At 45.6% G+C, this 21,424-nt stretch overlaps 1 protein-coding gene across 8 annotated transcripts in view; it reads right to left on the reverse strand.

The window, feature by feature from the left end:
* The window catches only part of LOC147612360 (NOL1/NOP2/sun family protein), a 110,824-nt gene that overhangs the window by 28,739 nt on the left and 60,661 nt on the right, over window positions 1-21,424 (reverse strand). For all 8 annotated transcript variants that reach the window (XM_086782983.1, XM_086782984.1, XM_086782981.1 and 5 more), the window contains 2 exons: window positions 18,319-18,440; window positions 49-331 (listed from right to left, as the gene is read on the reverse strand). In XM_086782983.1, the coding sequence (XP_086639109.1) occupies window positions 49-331; window positions 18,319-18,440 (405 nt within the window). The remainder of the gene's footprint in view (window positions 1-48; window positions 332-18,318; window positions 18,441-21,424) is intronic.

A 21,424-nucleotide genomic window follows, 5' to 3' on the forward strand; every position in this document is an offset into this window, starting at 1 on the left:
AACATGGCTTCTTAAAGAGAACCCCAGCTAGGCAAAACAACTACTTGCCTAGAAAATTAGTGGAATCCTTGTGCAATTCTGCTGGAAAAAACGTCGACTCTGAGCCCTCATGATCAGATTTGCGAAGCCCTTCAGTAATGGAACCAGCTACAGAAACTGTCAACACATCGGCTTCTGATATAGACTTCAAAATCTCTACATTTGGGTTACATTCAGCGGACACACAGTCAGATTGAATTATTTCTTTTTGTACAGCCTTGAGAGCATCAAGTTTATATGCATGAACAGATGTCAACTTCATTTCTTCTGCCAGCCTCCTAATGTCCATGACCTACATAGTCCAAAAAAAAATCCATGAGAATGAGTCTGTCAATATGGACTTGGAAGATAGGAGTTGTTTACACATGTCCAAGCATCACCATGCACCATCCAACATATCATTATAAAAAAAGCCAAGCCAATGCCTTAGCTACTAGAACAGCATGCTAATCTTCTCTGCATGCAATCTCAATTCATGCACTCAACCCTAGTACATACATGGCATCCTCCTTCAAGCACTCAACCTTGCACATGTGCCGACATCACAGTGACGAGTCATTTTCTCAGCCCCAACTCCACACTTTTCTTAACCTCTAGCACTCTTCTCACATCTGCTGAATTCAGTGGCCCTTCGAATGCTCTCTTTCTCACACTGTTTTCATGGTAGAAATACAGATTTTATAAACCACAAAGAAGTAAAATTGGAGAAAGACCTACTAACGTCTGTAAAAAGGCCACAAACATCCATGAAACTGGTTTTTCATTGCTTTATTGAATTGTACATGAGATACAACAGGAATTGTGTCTCCCAAGATGCTTGCATCTATAAAATGCTCAGAGCTGTTATACATAAAAGAGATCTTATTGGTCTTGTAGCTCTTGTCGATCAAAGCATGCATGCCACGGTTTCCCAAGCAATACATCACATCCTTGGAGAGGCACAATGTGAAAGTTTTCGTGCTTGAGGTAGCCTTGGATGTGTATACACATGTAAGAGATCTCTGAAGATCTCATCCTTAGTGCATAGGATGGGTGGCAATATCACTTTGCCATAAACAATTTCAAACGGGGCCTTTCCCATGAAGGCATGCACTGTGTCGTTGTATGTAAACTCCACCAACAGTAGATACTTTTCCCAAGCTGTTTTCTCGTCTGCAACATAGCATTTGAGAAGATCCAAGATAGCTGAATTTGCAGCCTCACTTTGCCCATCTATTTCGGGGTGAAAAGCCGATGAGAAGTCCAGCTTAGTGCCCATATTGTCAAAGAGAGCTCTCCAAAAGAGGCTTGTAGTCCTGGGATCTCTATCCCCCACAATGGATTTAGGCATACCATAGTGTTTGAACACTTATGCCACAAATAACTTGACCATGTGCTCAGGCCTAACAGTCTTCTTGGCAAGGAGTGTGCTTGCTTGCTAAGCTTGTCAACAATGGTCCAAATAGTATCATTGCGTTGCTAAGTACGAGGAAAATCCATGATAAAACCCATTGCAATACTTTCCCATGCCTGTAAGGGAATAGGCAAAGGCTGAAGCAAACCAAGAGCCTTTTGCCTGTTAAACTTGATACATGCACATACATATGCTCTATATCTTTGCGCACTCCTGGCCAAAAGAAGTAACGCTCAATCATGCGCGTAACAAGCATTATACCTCTATGTCCTGCATACGGGGGAGCATGGCACTCATCAAAGACCTTTTGCCTCATGTTTGTCACAACACATAGGCAGTTATCCTTCACGAGATACCCCTCTTTGATCACATAAGAGGCATGCGCATGTCCAGCCACTAAACCAATCCATATATGCCCAAAATCAGCATCCATATGGTACAATTCACGCATGGCAGACAAGTCCCCATGTGAGGCAATTGATATTGCAGCCACATATGGCTTTCTATACAATGCATCTGCCACCACATTCTTCTTTCCAGGAGTGTGCATAATCTGAAAATGATACATAGACAAGAAGTTTGCCATCCTCATATGCTTCTCCAAAGGCTTTGTTTGCATCAAGAAGTACCTTAGGCTTTGATGATCTGTCTTGACCATCAAAACATCCCCAATAAGGTAATGTTTCCAAATAGTCAAGGCATGAATCACAACTAACAACTCCTTCTCATAAATGCCCAAAGAAAGCTCTGCATTATGCAAACGACGGCTTTCATAAGCTATAACATGTCCTCCTTGCTTTAGGACGACACTAATGCAACTTCTCGATGCATCACATTCCACACAGAAAGGTTTCTGTAGGTTTGGAATGACTAACACAGGCCCACTCATAACAGTCTCCTTGAGGCAAACGAAAGCATCTTTCTCATCAACTGTCCATTTGAAGGCTACCTTCTTCTTAGTGAGCTCATGCAATGGCGAGGCAATCCATACAAAGTGTCTGATAAAACGCCTGCAATATGAGCACAAACCCAAAAAGCTTCGTACTTCATGTACGGAAGATAGCTCATGCCAATTCCAAATGGCTTCAGGATCCATCCTGACACCATTCTTTGATACAATATGTCCCAAATATTGAATCTTGGAAACGAAAAATTCACTCTTTTTCGCATTAATGAAGAGCTTGTGGTTATGAAGCTCTTCAAAAACAATGGCCAAATGTTGTTGCTCATTTTTGGAAAATACCAAGATATCATCGAAAAACACACCTGTGAATTTACGATGCTCACAGAAAATGCGATCCATCATTCTATTGAGCATGAACGGGGCATTCGTAAGACCAAACAGCATAACCAAAAACTCATATAGCCCGAATGGCATCCTAAATGTTGTTTTGTGTACATCCTGTGGTGCTACATGCACTTAGTGATACCCACTCTTAAGGTCAATGCAACTGAACCATGCAGATCCATCAAGTTTATCAAGGACGTCATCTATACGCGGAATTAGTAACCGGTTCTTGATAGTAAGCTTATTTAAAGTCCGTAATCCACACACATACGAAAGGAACCATCCTTCCTCTGCACCAGTGAGCAATATGGCGAAGAGCTTGGCTAAACGAAATCTCGGTCCAAAAGCTCTGTCACTTGTTTCATAACCTCCTGCTCCGCTTACCCTATATGCAGGTCTATTTGGTGGGGAGCTACCCTGCACCAAATCAATGCGATGATCCTCAGGTCTTTCAAGAGGTAGCTCTCCTTGCAATGCATCTGCAAAGCAATCCTAGAATGCATTTAAAAATTTCAGCCTTTCACTTGTGAGAGTATCTACACACACATCATTACAATCAACCTTATCACAAACAAAGACCAAGTACGCAGAAACACTCTTCTTCATTGCTTTATTAATCTGGATATGAGATACAACTGGGATGGAGTCTCCCTCATAGCTCTATGCGGTGATGCCATAGTTTCCCAAGCAATACATCACATCCATTGAGTGGTGCAACCAAAAAGTTCTCATGATCGAGGTAGCCTTGGATATGTATGCGCAACTTCCCAATGATCGGGGTTACATGCACTTCTTTACCCACAAATGCGGCCTCCGCTTCTATTTGGGGTCCCATGTCCCCTATTTCAATACCCAAAGTGGCCACCATTTCCACATCAATGAAATTATCAATGGCATAATCATCAAACATAAAGAGAGCAGGCTGATCTTATGAGCTGTCCCCATGCCTTACATACCACTCTCTCTTTGTTGTCATGCTTTGTATTCCCTTGTACATCAGGACTGGCATGCACATTTACCCCTGGTTGCTTCTCTTTTCATTCTTCTTACTTGCGGGCATTCCCTAAACATGTGATCGTTGTTACCACATGAGAAGCATTTACCCTCCTTGGCATATTGCTCCTTTTGCTCAAGAGTGAGGCTAAACTTGTGCTTTTTTTGAGAGGCATCCTTTGGCTGCATATTTTCAGCCTTCACACCACTCTCTACATCTTTCACAAAAGATTTAGCATGTTGTCCGTTCTTTTGCTGGTTATGACCAGCCCTCTCTTTGCCCTTGAACGCATGGTCTCCTTTACCAGAACGCTGCAATTTATGTTCCAATTGCTCGGTAGCAAGAGCAGCTAGACTTGTACACCGGTTGAAGTTTAAGCTGATGAGAAGTCCAATTTGGTGCCCGTGCTATCAAATAAGGCCCGCCAAAAGAGACTTGTAGTCCTGGTATCTCCATCCCCCACAATGGACTTCGGCATTCGATGATGCTGAACACTTGTGCAAGATATATTTTAACCATATGCTCAGCTTTGATGGTCTTTTTGACCGGCAAGAAGTGAGCTTGCTTGCTAAACCTGTCCACAATTGTCCAAATTGCATCATTGCACTGTTGGGTCCGTGGCAAGTCCATACTGAAGTCCATTGTAATACTTTCCCATGGCTACGTGGGAATAGGCAATGGCTGAAGCAAACCTAGTGCCTTTTGCCTATCAAATTTCACCTTTTGACAGGTTATACATGCACCATAGTCACAGGGGACGGAAGGGACGGACGGTTGGAATGGAGGGACGCCGAGTCGGGACGGATCAACAACGGGGACGACAGGGGACGGTCGGACGTCCCTCTGGAGGCGTCCCTCACAAGGGACAACAGCAAGAACGGGGACGGCTATGGGGGACGGCACTGTGCGGGGACGACAGGGAGCCGTTGCGCGTAGTCCGCCTGTTCCCCCCCCCCCCCCCCCCCCCCCCCCCGTTTCTAGCCGTTTGCCTTGGCCGTTTCTAGCCGTTTATGGCTGTTTGGCTTGGCCGTTTGGGGATGCCTTGAGCCTCGAGGCTTGGCCTTTGAGGCTTGGCCCTAGAAGCTTGAGCCTTGGCCCTTGCCTCTCTCTTGCCTTGGCCTTTAGGCTTGGGGCCTTGGACCTTGAGGCTTGGCCCTTGCCTCTCTCTCTTATCAAGGACCAGAAGAAGACATTGGACAGCACCATCACCGCCATCAAGGAGGACTTATTGACGCGCATGGGGAAGCTGGAGGCCGAAGCAGAAATATGGAAGGAAGAGAAGCTTACCATGCAAGAGGAGTGGGAGAAGGAAAAGCTCGCCATGTAGGAGGAAATCAACCTTTTGAAGGGCGAAGTGGCATCCTTACGCGATCGTCCACGGGAGGAAGGAGAGACTCTTGAGATGGACAAAGAGGCGATCAAGGAAGAGATCACCAAAACCCTCACCCACACAATCGAGGGAAAATGGAGGCGGCCCACGAAGGATGGGTAGAAGTGATGAAGAAGAACATCAAAAAGGAGGTGCAAGAAGATGTACAAGTGATGAAGAAGAACATCAAGAAGGAGGTACAAGAAGATGTACACATGATGCAGTCTACTCTTGATGAAGAGAAGATGCGACGGATCCGGCGCCTCAACATCCAAGTCACAGGGATACGAGAGAGCACTACCTCCACGCCCGAGATTGACGGGCGGAACCTATGTACCAAGCTAGGACTAAAGGAGGATGAGCCGCTCCCATTCACTAGAGTATGGAGGACAACCCCAAAGGACTCCACCAAAGGCAAGGCCTTAGTGCTACAGTTCCCGGACGAGGAGAGTAGGATGAGCTTTATGAGAAGACGGGCTATCTTGAGGAGCTTGCCAGGGGACCCCATCTACTTCGATGATGACCTCACATGGATGCAACTAGAGCATAGAAGATTATACATGCCGAAGATCAAGGCGGCACGCAAAGAAGGGAAGAAGGCACATTATAGGGATGGTCACATCTACATTGATGGGAAGAGGGTCGAATAGCGCCATCTGGCCTATGAGACACGGAGGAAACAACATGAGGACAAAGAGATACACATAGCAATCTGGAACTGTAATGGAGTCCTATGGACACATCCAGGGAGACTTGAGGAGGTGATGGAGGGCCGGGATATCATCTTGATGACAGAGACACATGAGAGCCCGGAGAGGGGCTTACCACGGGTTGAGGGTTATCAGTGGGAGTTAGCTCACCAACAGGGGATGAGACAGGCCACCTCCCGAGGTTCAGGAGGTTTTGCAGTGCTTTTCAGGCACGGGTTACATGAGCATGTTCGAGTCGTAGCACGAGACTCGGAGGCGAGATACATGTGGATTAGCTTACGCCTCTCGGCAACCAGATGGATTTATATCGCCCTTTGCTACTTTCCTCCGAAGGGGTCGCGGTTTGCCACCACCGAGGAGCCGGGTGGAGGAGAGGCTAGTGAGTCTCCATACTCTGTCTTATCTGAGGAGATCTTACACTATTCGACACTGGGAGAAGTCTTCTTGATGGGGGACTTCAATGCACGGACTCAGAGCAGACAGTGCGAGATCTATGACTTTGAGGATCCCCTGAGACTAGAGCCGCTAGCTACAGAGGATACAGGGACCACTCGGATCTCCGCTGATGGAGGAGCTGACAGCACTGGATATGGGCAACATCTGCTGGAGCTTGGGGCCCGACACCATCTCGTTATTTATAATGGGATGACTCAGTGGCCAGATTCAGGTGGGTTGACTTGCTTTCCAGTGGGAGGCGGCAGTAGTACAGTGGATTATGTGATGGGATCCCGGGAGGCAGCAGATATGGTGTCTCACTATCCAGCCACCACGCACTATTTTTCACTTCACTCAGGACCTAGCCGAGGTGTACGACTATCATGTTCATGATCAGCTATTTGCCTTAGATCCATCGGCACCCATGGCCATGCTCACCTCCCAGCTCTCACATGTACTTCACTCCGCAACCGCGAGGAGTTTCCCATACCACATACAGACAGGACGGCCACCTACATTTGGGAGCATGCCCCAGAACCGATGGTATGATGATGAGTGCAGAAACCTTTACCGCAGTCTCCGAGTGTAGAGGGCTCGCGGGGAGATCACCCGGAGGCAGGCAGGCAGGAGGATGCATACTCTCACCCGCCGTAAGCGGCTAGCTTATGAGGAAGCTCAGTACTGGGACACATATCACATGCTCATGAGCAGAGATGCTGCTGCTGCTTGGAGGAGACTCAGAGAGCCCCGTCCTCCCACACCTATTGCCGATCCTCAGACCTGGCAGACATATGCAGAGAGACTTTATGATGTGCCTGCACAGCCCCCTATACCACAGCCCACAGAGCCATGCTCCACAGTCTCCACCTTCTTTACCCCACCTATGGTTAGGAGGGCCATATGCCGACTCCAACATGGACGGGCGACAGATCATACAGGATTACAGGGAGAGCATCTCATCTATGCTATTGATACATTGGCACCATTTCTTGCTCATCTCTTCAACAGAGCTCTGTCAGAGGGGTTTCCGGCTGAGTGGACGATGCACACTATTGTGCCAATCCATAAAGCGGGAGATGTACTAGACCCCGGGAACTACAGGACCATCATGATTGGCCATATATTGGCCAAACTATACGGGGCAGTTTTGGAGGCAAAGCTGAGCACTCATGCAGAGCTTGGGGGATTGAGAGCAGCAGGCCAGGCAGGCTTCCGTCGAGCCTTCTCGACCATTGACCACATTTTTACATTGAGGTGCCTGATTGATCAGGCCAAGGCACGGAGGCAACAGCTCTATTGTTGCTTTGTGGATTTCCGCAAAGCATTTGATACTGTGCCCAGAGAGCGCCTCTTTCAGCGACTACAGACACTAGGCATACCTTCAGACATGATGTGGGGCATATACAGGCTATATGAGCAGGTCTTTGGGAGAGTCCGATGCCTAGGAGGCTTGTCCGACACAGTTGCTAGCACCATTGGTGTGAAGCAGGGGTGCCCGCTCTCCCCCACGCTCTTTGGGCTCTATATTGATGAGTTGGTCGATTACATCACACAGGGAGGAGGCTCTGGGGTTGAGCTATCAGGTATTACTGTCCATGTTATGCTTTATGCTGATGACATCGTCTTGGTATCCGACACGCAGGTTGGGCTTCAAAGACACCTTGTGGCTCTTGATGACTTCTGCGCACAGCAGGGGCTCACAGTGAACCTTGGGAAAACCAAGGTTATGATCTTCCACACTTCACCCGCAGTCAGGAGCCACACTACTCCCACATTAGCAGGAGGGCGGGTCGAGGTGGTGAGCTCTTATGTTTACCTTGGCATCACATTTACTAGCTCAGCTGGACGCTTCTCCATGGCTCAGGCAGGTCCGAGACAGAGTGACCCGGGGATATGCAGCTCTTGTTGGCCTTGAGCGTCAGTGTTATCAGGCACATTTTCAGGAACCCCGCACGAAGGGGTGGATCTTTGATACATTAGTGACACCAGCCTTGATGTATGCAGTAGCGGTTTGGGCACCAGGGCTTGCAGCCTCCACATGGGTACAGCTAGAGAGACCACAGATCTTGATGCTCTCGAGGATGATACGCAGCAAACCATCCGCCCCGCACGACATTGTTCGAGCTGAGTTTGTTGCACCACCTATGGCAGTGGAGGCATTGTTCCAGACGATCTCCTTTATATACAGGATGAGGGAGATGCCCATGGAGAGATTATCCCGCCGAACTTTTGAGGCATCCAGACAGCTGGCCGAGGCTGGACACACTGGATCTTGGTATGCACAGATGCTACAGTGGTTCTCACATCATGGTATAGACATTGAGCGGTTGCCACCTTTTCAGTATGATCAGTCTGCTCCACAGGGTTACCTCTCTCTCAATGAGAGGAACAGAGTGATGAGACAGGACATATGGCAGCACTACATACAGGAGACATGGACAGCACCAGAGAGCCCACTACCACCGAAGATGCTGTACTACACCACTTTATGAGCATCTCAGGGGATGGGTTTAAACATCGACCGCGGTACATGGATGTATACATGCCACATAGCTAACGCGTTGCTATTGGACAGCTACGAGTCTCATCACATCAGCTAGAGATAGAGGCTGGGAGAGCCGCACGGGTTCCTAGAGCTGAGCGGATATGCAGATTGTGCCGCGAGGAGGTGGAGACTGAGGATCACTTTGTATGTAGATGTAGAGCCCACCAGGGGTCAGAGATAGATATGCAGGATTGTTTGAGGAGCACTCTTCACTACATCAGTTGATGGAGGCCTCGGACCAGCGACAACTTGGCAGACTACTACTAGAGCTTCATAGTTCTCGAGAGAGACTCCTCCAGACACCCGCTCCCACTAGGGGTGGGAGACAGTCCCAGCTCACAGATTTCTTCCAGAAAGCTATGCCAGTGCCAGCTGATGTACCACGTGGGGTGACCGCACAGAGAGCAGAGGAATTGAGAGCCAGGAGGAGACCTAGACAGACTGGACATAGAGCACCCCGACTCCGTCACACCGAGAGATAGCAGCTATCCGAATGAGACACCAGATGGAGACACAAGAGAGGCTAGCTCGCTTTCATTCAGACTCAGGGTACATGTTCATGCCATTCACAGCCTCAGCATCGGCGATGTATGATATCTTATATCCCTCTTATGGCACTGGATGGAGTGAGACAGAGATCTGCATAGCATGCTTGTACTACCCCTTCAGCATATAGAGATGCATCTTGCCTTAGCACTCCATCCACATCCCCATCCCCCTTATATTGTTTGTATATGGGCTCCCCCGATCCATGATGATTCACAGTTGTATCCAGACACATGCACACTTTTTCTTTTGTTTCTTTTCTTCCGATGACCGGAAGAACACAGTTGTATTATTTTTTGTCTCATAGGCCGACTTTGGCCTCTCGTAGACGTTAATATATCTTTCTTTCTTTCTTTCTTTCTCTCTCTTGCACTTTCCTTTCTCTCTTGCCTATCTAATATCTATATAAGAACAAGGCTACAAGGCTACAAGCACACACACACCCTTTCAAGTTTTCAACTTAAGGCTTCAAGGATTCAAACTTCAAAGTTCAAGCAACTCTCTCTCTCAACTTTCAAGCCTCGCTACACTCTATGAGTGTATCTACTCTCTCTAGTCTCTCTCCCTCAAGCTTCTTCTAACTTCCAACTTCCAAGTTCCAAGCCTCTCACACAAGGCCCTACTCTCTACTATCTAGACTCTCTCTCTCTCTCTCTCTCTCTCTCTCTCACCTCTCCCTCAAGCCTCTTGAGTCTTCAACTTCCAAGCCTCTAGGCCTCTAGGCTCTCTCTCTCTCTCTCTCTCTCTCTCCCTTTCTCATTGCTCAAGGCTCAAGGCTCAAGGCTCAAGCCATCTTCAACCATGGCATCCTCCTCACGTGCCAGGGCTTCCGTAAGGCTTAGTCCTGACTCTTGAGTCATGACTCATTTTGTATCTACTTAATTATTAATACAATCAACTGTCAACGCCTTCACTCTTTGATTGGAGTATTTTGTACCATTTTAGTGTAAATTTGTGCTCATTTTGATGTACTTCCAAAGTACAATATAGAGTAGAAAAACTTTTAAAAAAAGTATTTTTTGAGTGCCGTTCCCTCCCCCGTCCCCGTTCCCTACTAATGGCCGTCGCCCGTCCTGTCCCCCGTCCCTTGTGACTGACATGCACGTACATGTGCCTCTATGTCCTTCTGCATACCTGGCCAAAAGAAATACCGCTCAATCATGTGCGTAGTAGGCATTATGCCTCTATGACTAGCATATGGAGGAGCATGGCACTCATCCAAAACCTTTTGCCTCCTATCAGACACCACACATAGGCAATTATCTTTCATAAGATAACCCTCTTTGATCACATATGAGGCATGTGCATGACCAGCCATCAAATCAGCTCAAATAGTGGCAAAATCAGCTTCCGTATGACACAAATCACACATGGCAAACAAGTCCCCGTGAGAGGCAACCGAAATAGCTGCTACATACGGCTTTCGTGACAATGCATCTGCCACTACATTCTTCTTTCTTGGGGTGTGCAAGATCTAAAAATGAAACATAGAGAGGAAATTGGCCATCCTCATATGCTTCTCTGACAACTGAGTTTGGGTAAGAAAATACCTCAAACTCTGGTGATCTGTCTTCACTGCTGTGAAATCAGCCCCAAGAAGGTAATGTTTCCATATAGTAAGTGCATGAATTACAGCCAATAGCTCTCTCTCATAAATGCGAAGAGATAGCTCTACATCATGCAATCTACGGCTCTCATAAGCCACAGCATGTCCCTCTTGATTAAGGACAGCTCCTATGCAATTTCCAGATGCATCACATTCCACACTAAAAGGCTTTTGCAAATCCGGAATGATCAACACTGGACCATGAGTAGTTGCATCTTTCAATTTGAGGAATGCATCCCTCTCTACATTAGTCCATTTGAACACGGCCTTCTTCTTTGTCAAATCATGCAAAGGAGAAGCAATCCATGCAAAGCGGCGAATGAACCTGCGGTAGTAAGAGCATAATGCAAGAAAACTACGGATCTCATGTACTGAACTCAATTCGGACCAATTCCGAATTGCATCAATCTTTGCAAGATCCATCCGCACTCCATCTTTGGACACAATATGCCCAAGATAATGTATCTCTGACAAGAAAGACACCACAAGAAAATCCTCATGATCCACAGCCTTAAATGTGTATGCGCAACTTACCAAAAATAGGCGTGACCTGCACTTCTCTACCAACAAAGGCAGCCCCTGCTTCAATTTGAGGACCCATGTCCTCCACTTCAATACCCAAAGTAGCTGCCATCTGTGTGGATATGAAATTCTCAGATGCACAATCATCAAACATGAACAAAGCAGGCTGATCCTTGAGATGTCCCCAAGCTTTACATACAATCCTGTCTTTGCTATCATGTGAAGTATTACCCTGCACATCCGAAACCAAATGCACATTAGGCTTTGATGCATTTGCATTATCACGCTTCTTCTTGTTTGGGCATGCTTTTGCAATATACTCGGTGTGCTACCACAAATAAAGCATTTCCCCTCGCTCATATATTGCTTTTTTTGCTCCGGAGTGAGACCATAGTCTCTCAATTTGAAGGGACGCTTCTTGGTAGTGTTACTTTCAGCCTTTGGACAATTTTTATCTTGGTTTTGGTTCTTTTTAGGTGGCTGTCCATTATTTTGCAGGTTTTGGACAATCCTCTCTTTGCCTTGAAATGAGGGTTTAGTCTTATTGGATCGACTCAATTTGAGTTCCAATTGCTCGGTGGCAGTGGCGGCTGCGATTAATTGGTGTGACCAGGATACATTTGTAGTCCCGCTTTGTATGCAGGTTGCAATCCCGATTGAAACCTTCTCTTCCTTTCCGCCTCGGTGACATGCATAAATGGAGACACCTCCAAAAGCACTTTCCAAAACTTTTGTACATATGCATTTACTGATTCCCCCTCATTTTGCTTCACTCAATCCCACTTCATTGTTATCTCATTCAAGGCATTGGGAGGCAAGAATTGAGCGTAGAACCTCTCCTTGAACTCTTCCCATGATCTAACAGGATTCAGGATTCGGTGAGAGCTTCTTTGTGAGCCACCAATGGACAACAGTGCCTTTCATAAACATGCTTACATGCCGGATCATGGATTTCTAAGTGAAATCCTCATCACTGAAAGCAATATCAAATTGGGCAATAAAAGCAAGTGCCTTTGATGCATCATATTCCCCATGATATGTGTCAAACTTCACAGATTTGTCTCCAGCTTTGAAGTCATGAGACTTTGATGCATGTGCCTGCATCTCAACATGTTTTCCCCATGTTTTTCCATTGGGACAGCCCTTGTGACTGGCATCATTTTAGGACCAAAAGGTGATGCATAAGGCATAGATACATGTGCCCTCTAAGCATGAGGCATGGCTGGCCCCTCAACATACATTGATACATTTTCAGCCATAGCTTCTCCCTCACGAGCACACTCGAAGGCATGAGTGGCATGAGAGATATGTGGAATACCTGCACCAACAGAAAATTGCAGCCCATGTTGCATGTGTTGTGTATGCACATTTTCAGCCGGCAATGGCATTTGACATACATTTTGACCACTGCCAAACATTGTGTCCTTCACAGGCTACATAAGGTATTCCTGCATGGCGTGAAGTCGTAAGTTCTTGTTCGGACACCCGTAGGGAATCCAAGACATGTGGGATGGTTGCCTTTTCTACATAGACATCCTCGGTATACGAGCCAAGTATGCACCTGCTGCATCCCTCGGTTGCATGTGCAACTCTTAAGCAATCATTGCCATTGCATGATCCATATAAGATTCAGCTTTCTTGGCCTTCAAACGGTTATGTACCAATGGGTCCTCGCGGCGGTAGAGATTCAATTGTTCTTGTTGTGCATGGAGAAGAGCCTGCATACGAGTAAGTTCAGCCCTCAGGACCATGGACTCTTATTCCTGCATCTTCTCTTTGCCACGGGATGGTTGTCCCACACATTCATGTTCTCTGTTGTGCACCACATGAGTTTGCTCATCCTATAAAGCATTGGAGGCATGCATTTCATTGTCCCTATCTCTTATGTTAGCATCTCCAACATTCATTGTATGGTTGTCCATAATGTTCTAAGTGTAGAGATAGCTAGTGTTCACGGTGATCGTCTCTCACGATAGAAGTGAAAGAGAATTGTATGCTCTGATACCAATGTAACTTGGTTGAACACAATGCTAATCAATACACTTAAATACACTAAGCTTTGATGGACACTTGCTCACATACAAGAAGTAATTTGTTGAATCGACAAGAGACACACAATGAGCCGAAACGGCCAACTCCTCTCTCAAATAAAGTATATTGATCTTGGGAGAATCAAGTACATAGTGTCATGGGCATTTCTGACCAGATTTCCATACCAATGCATATAAATACAGTATTACAAACAAGTGGTTGTGGATGTAGACTTGCAATCCACACTACCCTCTCAAGTGCCCATGTTCCCTACCATCTGCTCTCTATTGTTCCACCAACACATGGTAGCAACAATCTGCAAGAGAGCACGTAGGACAAGAGAACACTACACAGGGTATGTGATCTTGTAATCCGGTTCCTCCCTCTTGCTACTTGCTTCCATATTTAAGCATAAAAGCTTACCAATTGCAAGTAGAGTCGATGACAGCAGAAGTCTTCATGATGGAAGTCCTTGGAGTGATGAGATCTTCGATTTGTCGCATTTCTTCACGACAAAAGTCTTCAAGAGGATGAAGGAAATCCTAGGAAAGCTTTCCCTATGGTTCAACTTGAGAAAGGAGGGCTGAAATTAGGGTTTTCAGCAAAAAGACGAGATATTACAGCAATAAAGAGAGCTGTTTTGCTGAATTTCAATCATTGGGAGTGTGTAGGAGAGTGATTAGCATCCGGAAACACTCTTGGAAGCTTGAGAAACACCTTAGCAAGCTTGGAAATGGAGTTGGGAAGGAGAAAGTGCAGAAAATGCAGCCCAACAGTCCTCATGAAGGAGGCGCCAATCTCTAAAGAGAGGAGGAGTGAGGTGGTGAGTTGTCCAGTGTAGGTGGCAGGCAGGTGCTTTGTGGAGCAAGCTAGAGTGGACACATGGCTGGTTACTACCTTTGTACAAAGGGGATAAGGTCTGGGCGGTGGACATTGAGTTATGTCCACCTCGGGACATCAGTGTGTGTGAACACCGGGCTGGTCATAATTTGTAAGTGAGTTTTGGTCTCCCAAAACTTAATGAAGTGTGCACACACTCTTATAAATTAGTGCTAACTCCTAAGGCTAGGTTTATGACCAATACTTACCACCTATCACATGCCACATAACCATGTCAGCAGACAGTTTCACACACTCTTATAAATTAGTGCTAACTCCTAAGGCTAGGAGTATGACCAATACTTACCACCTATCACATGCCACATAACCATGTCAGCAGACAGTTTCACACGCACGGTTCGCAGGCGGGCGTCCCCTTACCCGGAACTACACATTGGTCAAGCAAGCATGAAAACAACATGCAATTTCAATTGCAAGCAAGCACATAAAGATGTTATGCAATGCAGCATTGGTATGGACAATCCCCGTTCATGAGACTATACCAAAATAGACGTGTTCTAGGCAAGTACACGAAGTACCAAACCCAATGGAACACCAATCCACCAAGCATTTCCAGGCATGTACACAAAGGCACAAGTCCCAATGGAAAGCCAAGTCCACAGTATCACATGAGTGGAATCAATCCCCAGCATATACAACTACCATGGACACCAGTCCAATGTACATACATGATGAAAAAGCACGGGTGGACCAATTGGGTGGCCAAATGGTGACATCACCTGTAAAGGCTCCGCTCACTGACGAACGTAAGAACAGGTATGTCCCTGCCTGCTGCCAACATCTGGCAAGCCATCCACCATTTGGTCTCGGAAAGCCTGCCGCAGCGTATCCACATTCAAGTGATCATGACGAGGCTGCCACAAATCACCTAACTGAGAACCTGTAAGAGAGAGTGCTGAGAGTTTGTAGATCCCATTCTCCACTCCACCTCGCCATACAACCTGGCTTGTTGCTTTGTCCCGTAGAGCAAAAAAATGCTCATCAAACTCCACCCGTATGCCAGTCTTGCAAATCTCATGCATTGACAAACGATGAAAACCAAGGGATGGGACATAAAGAACCTAGAAGGAATGCTTCCCCCCTCTGCCATCAGGAACGATCTCTAACCTGCCCTCACTGTGAATAGGGATAGTGGACTTGTCACCAATAAGGATGTGACCTGTATGTCTTTGAAGATCCTGTAATAACTCTCAGGAAGGAGTCATGTGCCTAGAAGCACCACTATCTAGAATCCAGTCCCGAGTCTCCCTAGCAGTGAGTCCAACCGCTTCCCTGCTCGAAGAAGATGAAACTCCAGTGTCCATAATCTCCAAGTGCACAAAAGCGGGAGTCTTCACGGTTACTGCTAAGGACTCTACACCTTTCTCGATGCTCCGCTGAGAACATTTCCTCCAATAGTGGCCTTTCTCGCGACACTGGTTATAGGTCCGCTCTGCCTTCAAGGTGTCACGATCCGACTTGGGCTCCCGCTCAGAAGACCGCCTGTGAAGACTTCCCTTTGCCCTTGTTGCAGCCTTTCGACTGCTAGCCAGTCAAGGCCTCAGAACCTCTGCCCTATGGAGGGTTCGTAAATCGCTCTTCTTGGTCCAAGACCATTGGCACAAGCTCCTCCCATGTGATGGTGCTAAGCCTCCCACTGGTGAGATCAAAGAGGAATAGAAAGTTGAGTATTGAGGGGTCACATGAGACAGCAAAGTGATGGCCATGTCCTCTGAAGATATCTCCTTCCCAGCCTGAAGAACCTCTTGCTAAAGGGCCTGGAGTTTGTTGATGTGCTCCCGCATCGTCGAAGACTTTGCAGGATCCATCACTCACATTTGCACTTCCAAGGAAATCCGCTTCATGGGTGATACTCTGTTATACAAAGAAGTCAAGTGCTGCCAAATCCCTCTGGCCAGCGTCATGTGTTTGATATGATTAATCACCCGGGGTGGCCAATTAAGGAAGATGAAAGCACACGAGCATTGACACGATCCCATAATTGTGCTTGAGCCTCCCGTTCTTTCCTAGTAGGGGGTAAAAGCTCCCTGTCCTCCAACTCTAGCCGTGGAACACCAACCACAATGAAATCAGCCAAGTCATAAGACTCCAAGACAGACTCCATCATTACCTTCCAGATGCCATACTCGGTCCCGTCCAGCTGTCGATCCACTAGGAAAGTGGGGAGAGTGGGAATCTTCACGTGCTTCTCAGCCATCTCAAGTAAATATGCCATCTCAAGGGTTCACAAGGTCTTGTGAAGGGAGGGTGGGTGGGAAAAAAATAAAGAAGAGGCTGCAAGCACTATGCAAGGTGGCTGTCCAATAGTGATGGCCACCTTCTACTCGTTCTCCAAGTCCCGAACAACCCAAGAAATCTCCAATCAACACCCAAAAACAGCAAACCCTCAAGCTCCCACTGTCTCCAAGCTTCAAGCCACCTAGGGCTCTGATACCATGTCGGAATGCACAGGGGAAAATGAGACACCTGCTGTGAGAAACAAAATGCAGAAGTGTAGAGAGAGAGAGAAGCTGTATAAACTCTACTATATACACGAAGATCCGATACAAAAAGGAGTGTGGGGGCAAGGGTGGTATTTATACCACCCTATGGTACTAGTCGGCCAGCCCAAAAACAGCCCACAGGCTGATTGAATGTCCACGACTGGGTGGGAGCCAGTCGGCCAGCACAAGTACAGTCTGCCAAGACAAAAAGCTCAGTTGGCCAAGACAAAAAGCTCAGACGGCCAGAACAAGACAGCCCCCACGACCCAAAAACAGGGAAAAAGACATGGAAAAATGGAGAGAACTCCTGGGTGGGCACACCCACAACAAAGGCCCTCACTGAGTAATATGGTATAGATAGGAGATAATTGCTAACAACTTGATGGTGAGTGGACCAATGATCTAAATGATCTGGAAAGGGAATCCTTGGCACATTTCCAATCAGTCTTTGCTACATCACATCACTTCTCGCAAGAAGAGTTGAAAGCGAAAACCAGGATGCTTATAAATGTGACATCAATTCTTAATCAACAAGCAGTTGCACAAATGGAATCCCCTTTCACAAATATGGATTGCAAAGTGCTCTTGCCAAACTGGGTAAGTGGAAGTCACCACGATGGGATGGATTGACTATGGAATTTTTTCAGCATTTTCGAGAGGAATCGGAAGACATTCTATTGGCAATGATAAATGTTGCATGGTTACAAAGAGTGACACCTGCTTCCTGGCAAGAAGGCCTTGTGAAATTGGTTCCATAAAAGCATGTATGCATAAATTTGGTTGATTGGAGACCTAACTTCAATGCCAGTACTATACAAATTGGTGACAAAGATGATCTCCAATAGAATAGCCAATGTGCTTGACAAAGGATTGCATTCTGCCCAATACAGGCTCATTCCTAGATATGTAATGCTTATGTGAGAATGGAGTATGCCAAATATACTGGTCAGGATGTGTTGCTACTATAGGTAGACATTGCCAAAGCATTTGATACAGTGCATTGGGACTTTATTGCTGCTACCATGAAACGTCTAGGATTTGGTCCAAAAATGACAGAAGTCATCTATTGGTGGTAGCACAGCTAGATGTATCATTGGGAAAGGATTATAAGTGTTTTTCCACTGTTTTTAGATATACTTTAACGAGAGTCTCTTGCTTTGAGGGTTCTTATAAAATAGTGGTTTCACCCAAAAAAAAAAAAGGTGTCTGAAAACACCTCGAGCCTACGAGGTATTTTCCCATTGTTTCTGATCTGAGTCGTAGCTGTCCCACTCTGGGTAGCTATGAATGTACATTACTATTATTAATAAAGAAGTGGTTTCACTATTAAAAAAGGTGTGTGTGTGTGTGTGTGTGAACACATGTGCCACTTGCATTGATAACTTCTAAAAGCATGTGTACAAAGTAAAACATCACACACTGATCCAGAAAAGCATGTTGACACTCCAGTGTCTTACCTTGTTATTGGATCTATCTATTGCAATTATGTTTCCATTGTCCTTCATAAGAATTGCGATTGCAGTACTCTTTCCTCCTGGTGCAGCACACATATCCAAAATGTGCTCTCCTGGGTGTGGATCTGAATGAAAACCGAAACACGAATATCAAAGTAGTAGCAACAAGCATTAACATGTGACTTACCAATTCTTTGGTTTCACTAGAAAAAAATCTACTTTACTTTGAAAAATGTTGATTGAGCTTAATTTTGATGTGATTTTCCTTGAGTGTTTATAGTGTATCACAGCTTTGTGATAGAGGTCTTGAAATGCTTCAAAGCAAGAATCGAAACTACTTGAGAGTTCACCCAAGAACTATATGCACACACAAGCTCTCCTAGGTGTGGATCTGAATGAAAACCAAAACACACATATCAAAGTAGTAGCAACAAGCATTAACATGTGACTTAATTCTTTGGTTTCACTAGAAAAAATCTACTTTACTTTAAAAAATGTTGATTGAGCTTAATTTTGATGTGATTTTCCTCAGGAGTGTTCATAGTGTATCACAGCTTTGTGACAAAGGTCCTGAAATTCTTCAAAGCAAGGATCGAAACTACTTGAGAGTTCACACAAGAACTATATGCACACACAAGCATATTTGTGAAGCAATCCAAGTACATGTAATCCATGGTCTCAACGATACCACGAGGACAAATGTGGATTCAACGAACACTCGCCACCAAACTATAGGTTACAAGCCGAATACAACGTTAAGCCACCCTCAAGCTAGAGACCGTGCAACCCTAGCCCAATCCGCATCAAAAATGTATGAATGTCCCACAACTAATGTGACTAGTCACTGGACTATCTAGTAGTTCGGCCCTTTGTGAGCTACCCTTGGATCCGCACAAGCCTTTGTTGGAGAAGCTGAAGGAGACAGATGAGCACATAGCATCTCTATGAACATCCATTCAATTGCGTAGCCCTTATGGCAAAATGCTCTATAATGCGTTGCTTGACATGGGGGCTAGTCACAATTTAATTTTCTTCAATACATGGAACCATTTGGAAAATGGAACCAGTTGGAAAAACTTGAACTCGTAGACACCTCTTTGAAGATGGAAGGTCTCAATGATAGGAACACCAAGGTTCTTCGGCTACTACAAATTGGAACATATTATGATAACAAGCACCTGGTGGAAGAATTCTTGGTTATGCCTACAAGAACATTACCTGAACCAGTAATACTTGCACATGGATGAAGGTTGCACGATGTATGATTGACTAGTCAACGGGGCGTGTCTCTGTGGGTGAAGCCTTAACCCCCACGGCGGAACATTCTACTCATAACCCCCTGATACCTCTCACTCTTATTGAACGTCGCAATGAGGTGAAAGCCCAACATCAACCAAATCTAAACAAACCCCCTCTACCTCATCGTCTATTGTTCAAAGGACTCTTGATTCTTTTCCCTCCACACGGCTAACACCTCCATGTCAAAAGAACCAGCCGATCCAACGGGCTAAAAAGTGACAACCCAAATCTACCATGAAATGGGTTCCCAAGATTTCTCCATCCGTACCACCTCAACCAACCAAGCAGAAAGGTCTCAATGAAATAATCGGCGCAGAAAGTCCAAACTAGATGTTACCCCAAAATGGATACCTAAATGCTTAGTGAAAGCTCAAGGCTACTACGAGTGTAACCATTATATTTGGATCCCAAAATAAAAATGTATTCCACTAGCTTCACTGTCGCCGCTTGCCAATTCCCAAGTCTCTTCAGCGGTGGACAAAAGCTTTATAGGCTCGAATTCAAACAAAGGGAAGACTTTTGTAGATGAACCTTCACCCAAACAAATTTGGATCCCTCACATTTCACTCCCCGACAAATTTCACTTTTACCCTCACATTTCATCAGGAGGGAGCTTGTTAGGAGGGAGCTTGTTGGGAAAGGCTAGCGCCATAACAATATAGTTTGCACCAACATGTACAACAATATAGCACATACACACGATAAAAATACAAATAACAATAAAAATTAAAAAAGATGATGAGAAAGAGCACATACCAGAAAGAGAATGAATGTAAGTCTCTGTTATTACTACAGGCCTTGAGTATGGACTTTTCATGGACTAATACGAGCAACCCTATCTTGGATCCGGATTGTTTGGACTGGTACTATCAAGGGGAGATAAGTATTCCTCCTTTCCAAATCCACTCACAATATTTTCATGCACCATTAAGGAAGCGATGTTGTGGAGTCACCTTTGTGGACCTATTCTGCTTTAACTGTGAGCGTCATGTTTTAACTGATGTTTTAACTGTGAGCGTCGCGAGTTATCCGCAGCATCCTACTTATGTTGGCACTGTAGAACTTATTTTAGGCGCTATGGGACAGGACTCTTGCAATCCATGGTAGAAGAGACCCCACAACGACATGATGGAGTGAGTGTACTTTACCATGTGGGAGGACCCTGTCAACTAAGGACAGCGCAAAAAGAGCTCATAGAGCAGGGGAGGAGAAATGAAATGAAATGAAATGTTATATTAACGTCTTACACCATCATTCTATGCAATAATGTTACCAACTCCTTGTCCCTTCTGGAGCATGATGGGTCATTTCCTTTACAGCTTAGCTAGTCGTGGCTATTTAGCTCACTTGCCTGTAATACCCATGCCATATCACAGTGAGAATCGAATGGGAGAAAGAATTATTATTAGGGTTTCATGTGAGAGACAAACACACAGAGAAGAAGGGAGAGAGAGAGAGAGTTGTGGGGATAAGTCAACTCATCAAGGAATGAGTGTGTGACTCCCCTATCACACATGTATATTGCACTAGTACACATAGTGCACTTAGTACATTAAAAGTACTAACTGTACTATGTACTATAACTTATGGGCTTGTACACACTACAAGGGTGGGCATAATGCCTTTACCCCAACAACCTCCCACTTAAAGGCAAAGTGCCCTTAAATGAAGGAAAAGAAAAAATCAGCATGTACATGATAATATACAAGGCCATATCAAGGCTGAAACTGGCCTCATCCAATGCCCATCAAGTGTCTGCAATGAGCAAACCACTCCGGAGGCAAACTCTTTGTCAACAGATCAGCCGGGT

Source organism: Cibotium barometz, chromosome 45 (genome assembly GCF_041138505.1).
Source record: "Cibotium barometz isolate CiBa-2024 chromosome 45, ASM4113850v1, whole genome shotgun sequence".
Lineage (NCBI taxonomy): Eukaryota > Viridiplantae > Streptophyta > Polypodiopsida > Cyatheales > Cibotiaceae > Cibotium > Cibotium barometz.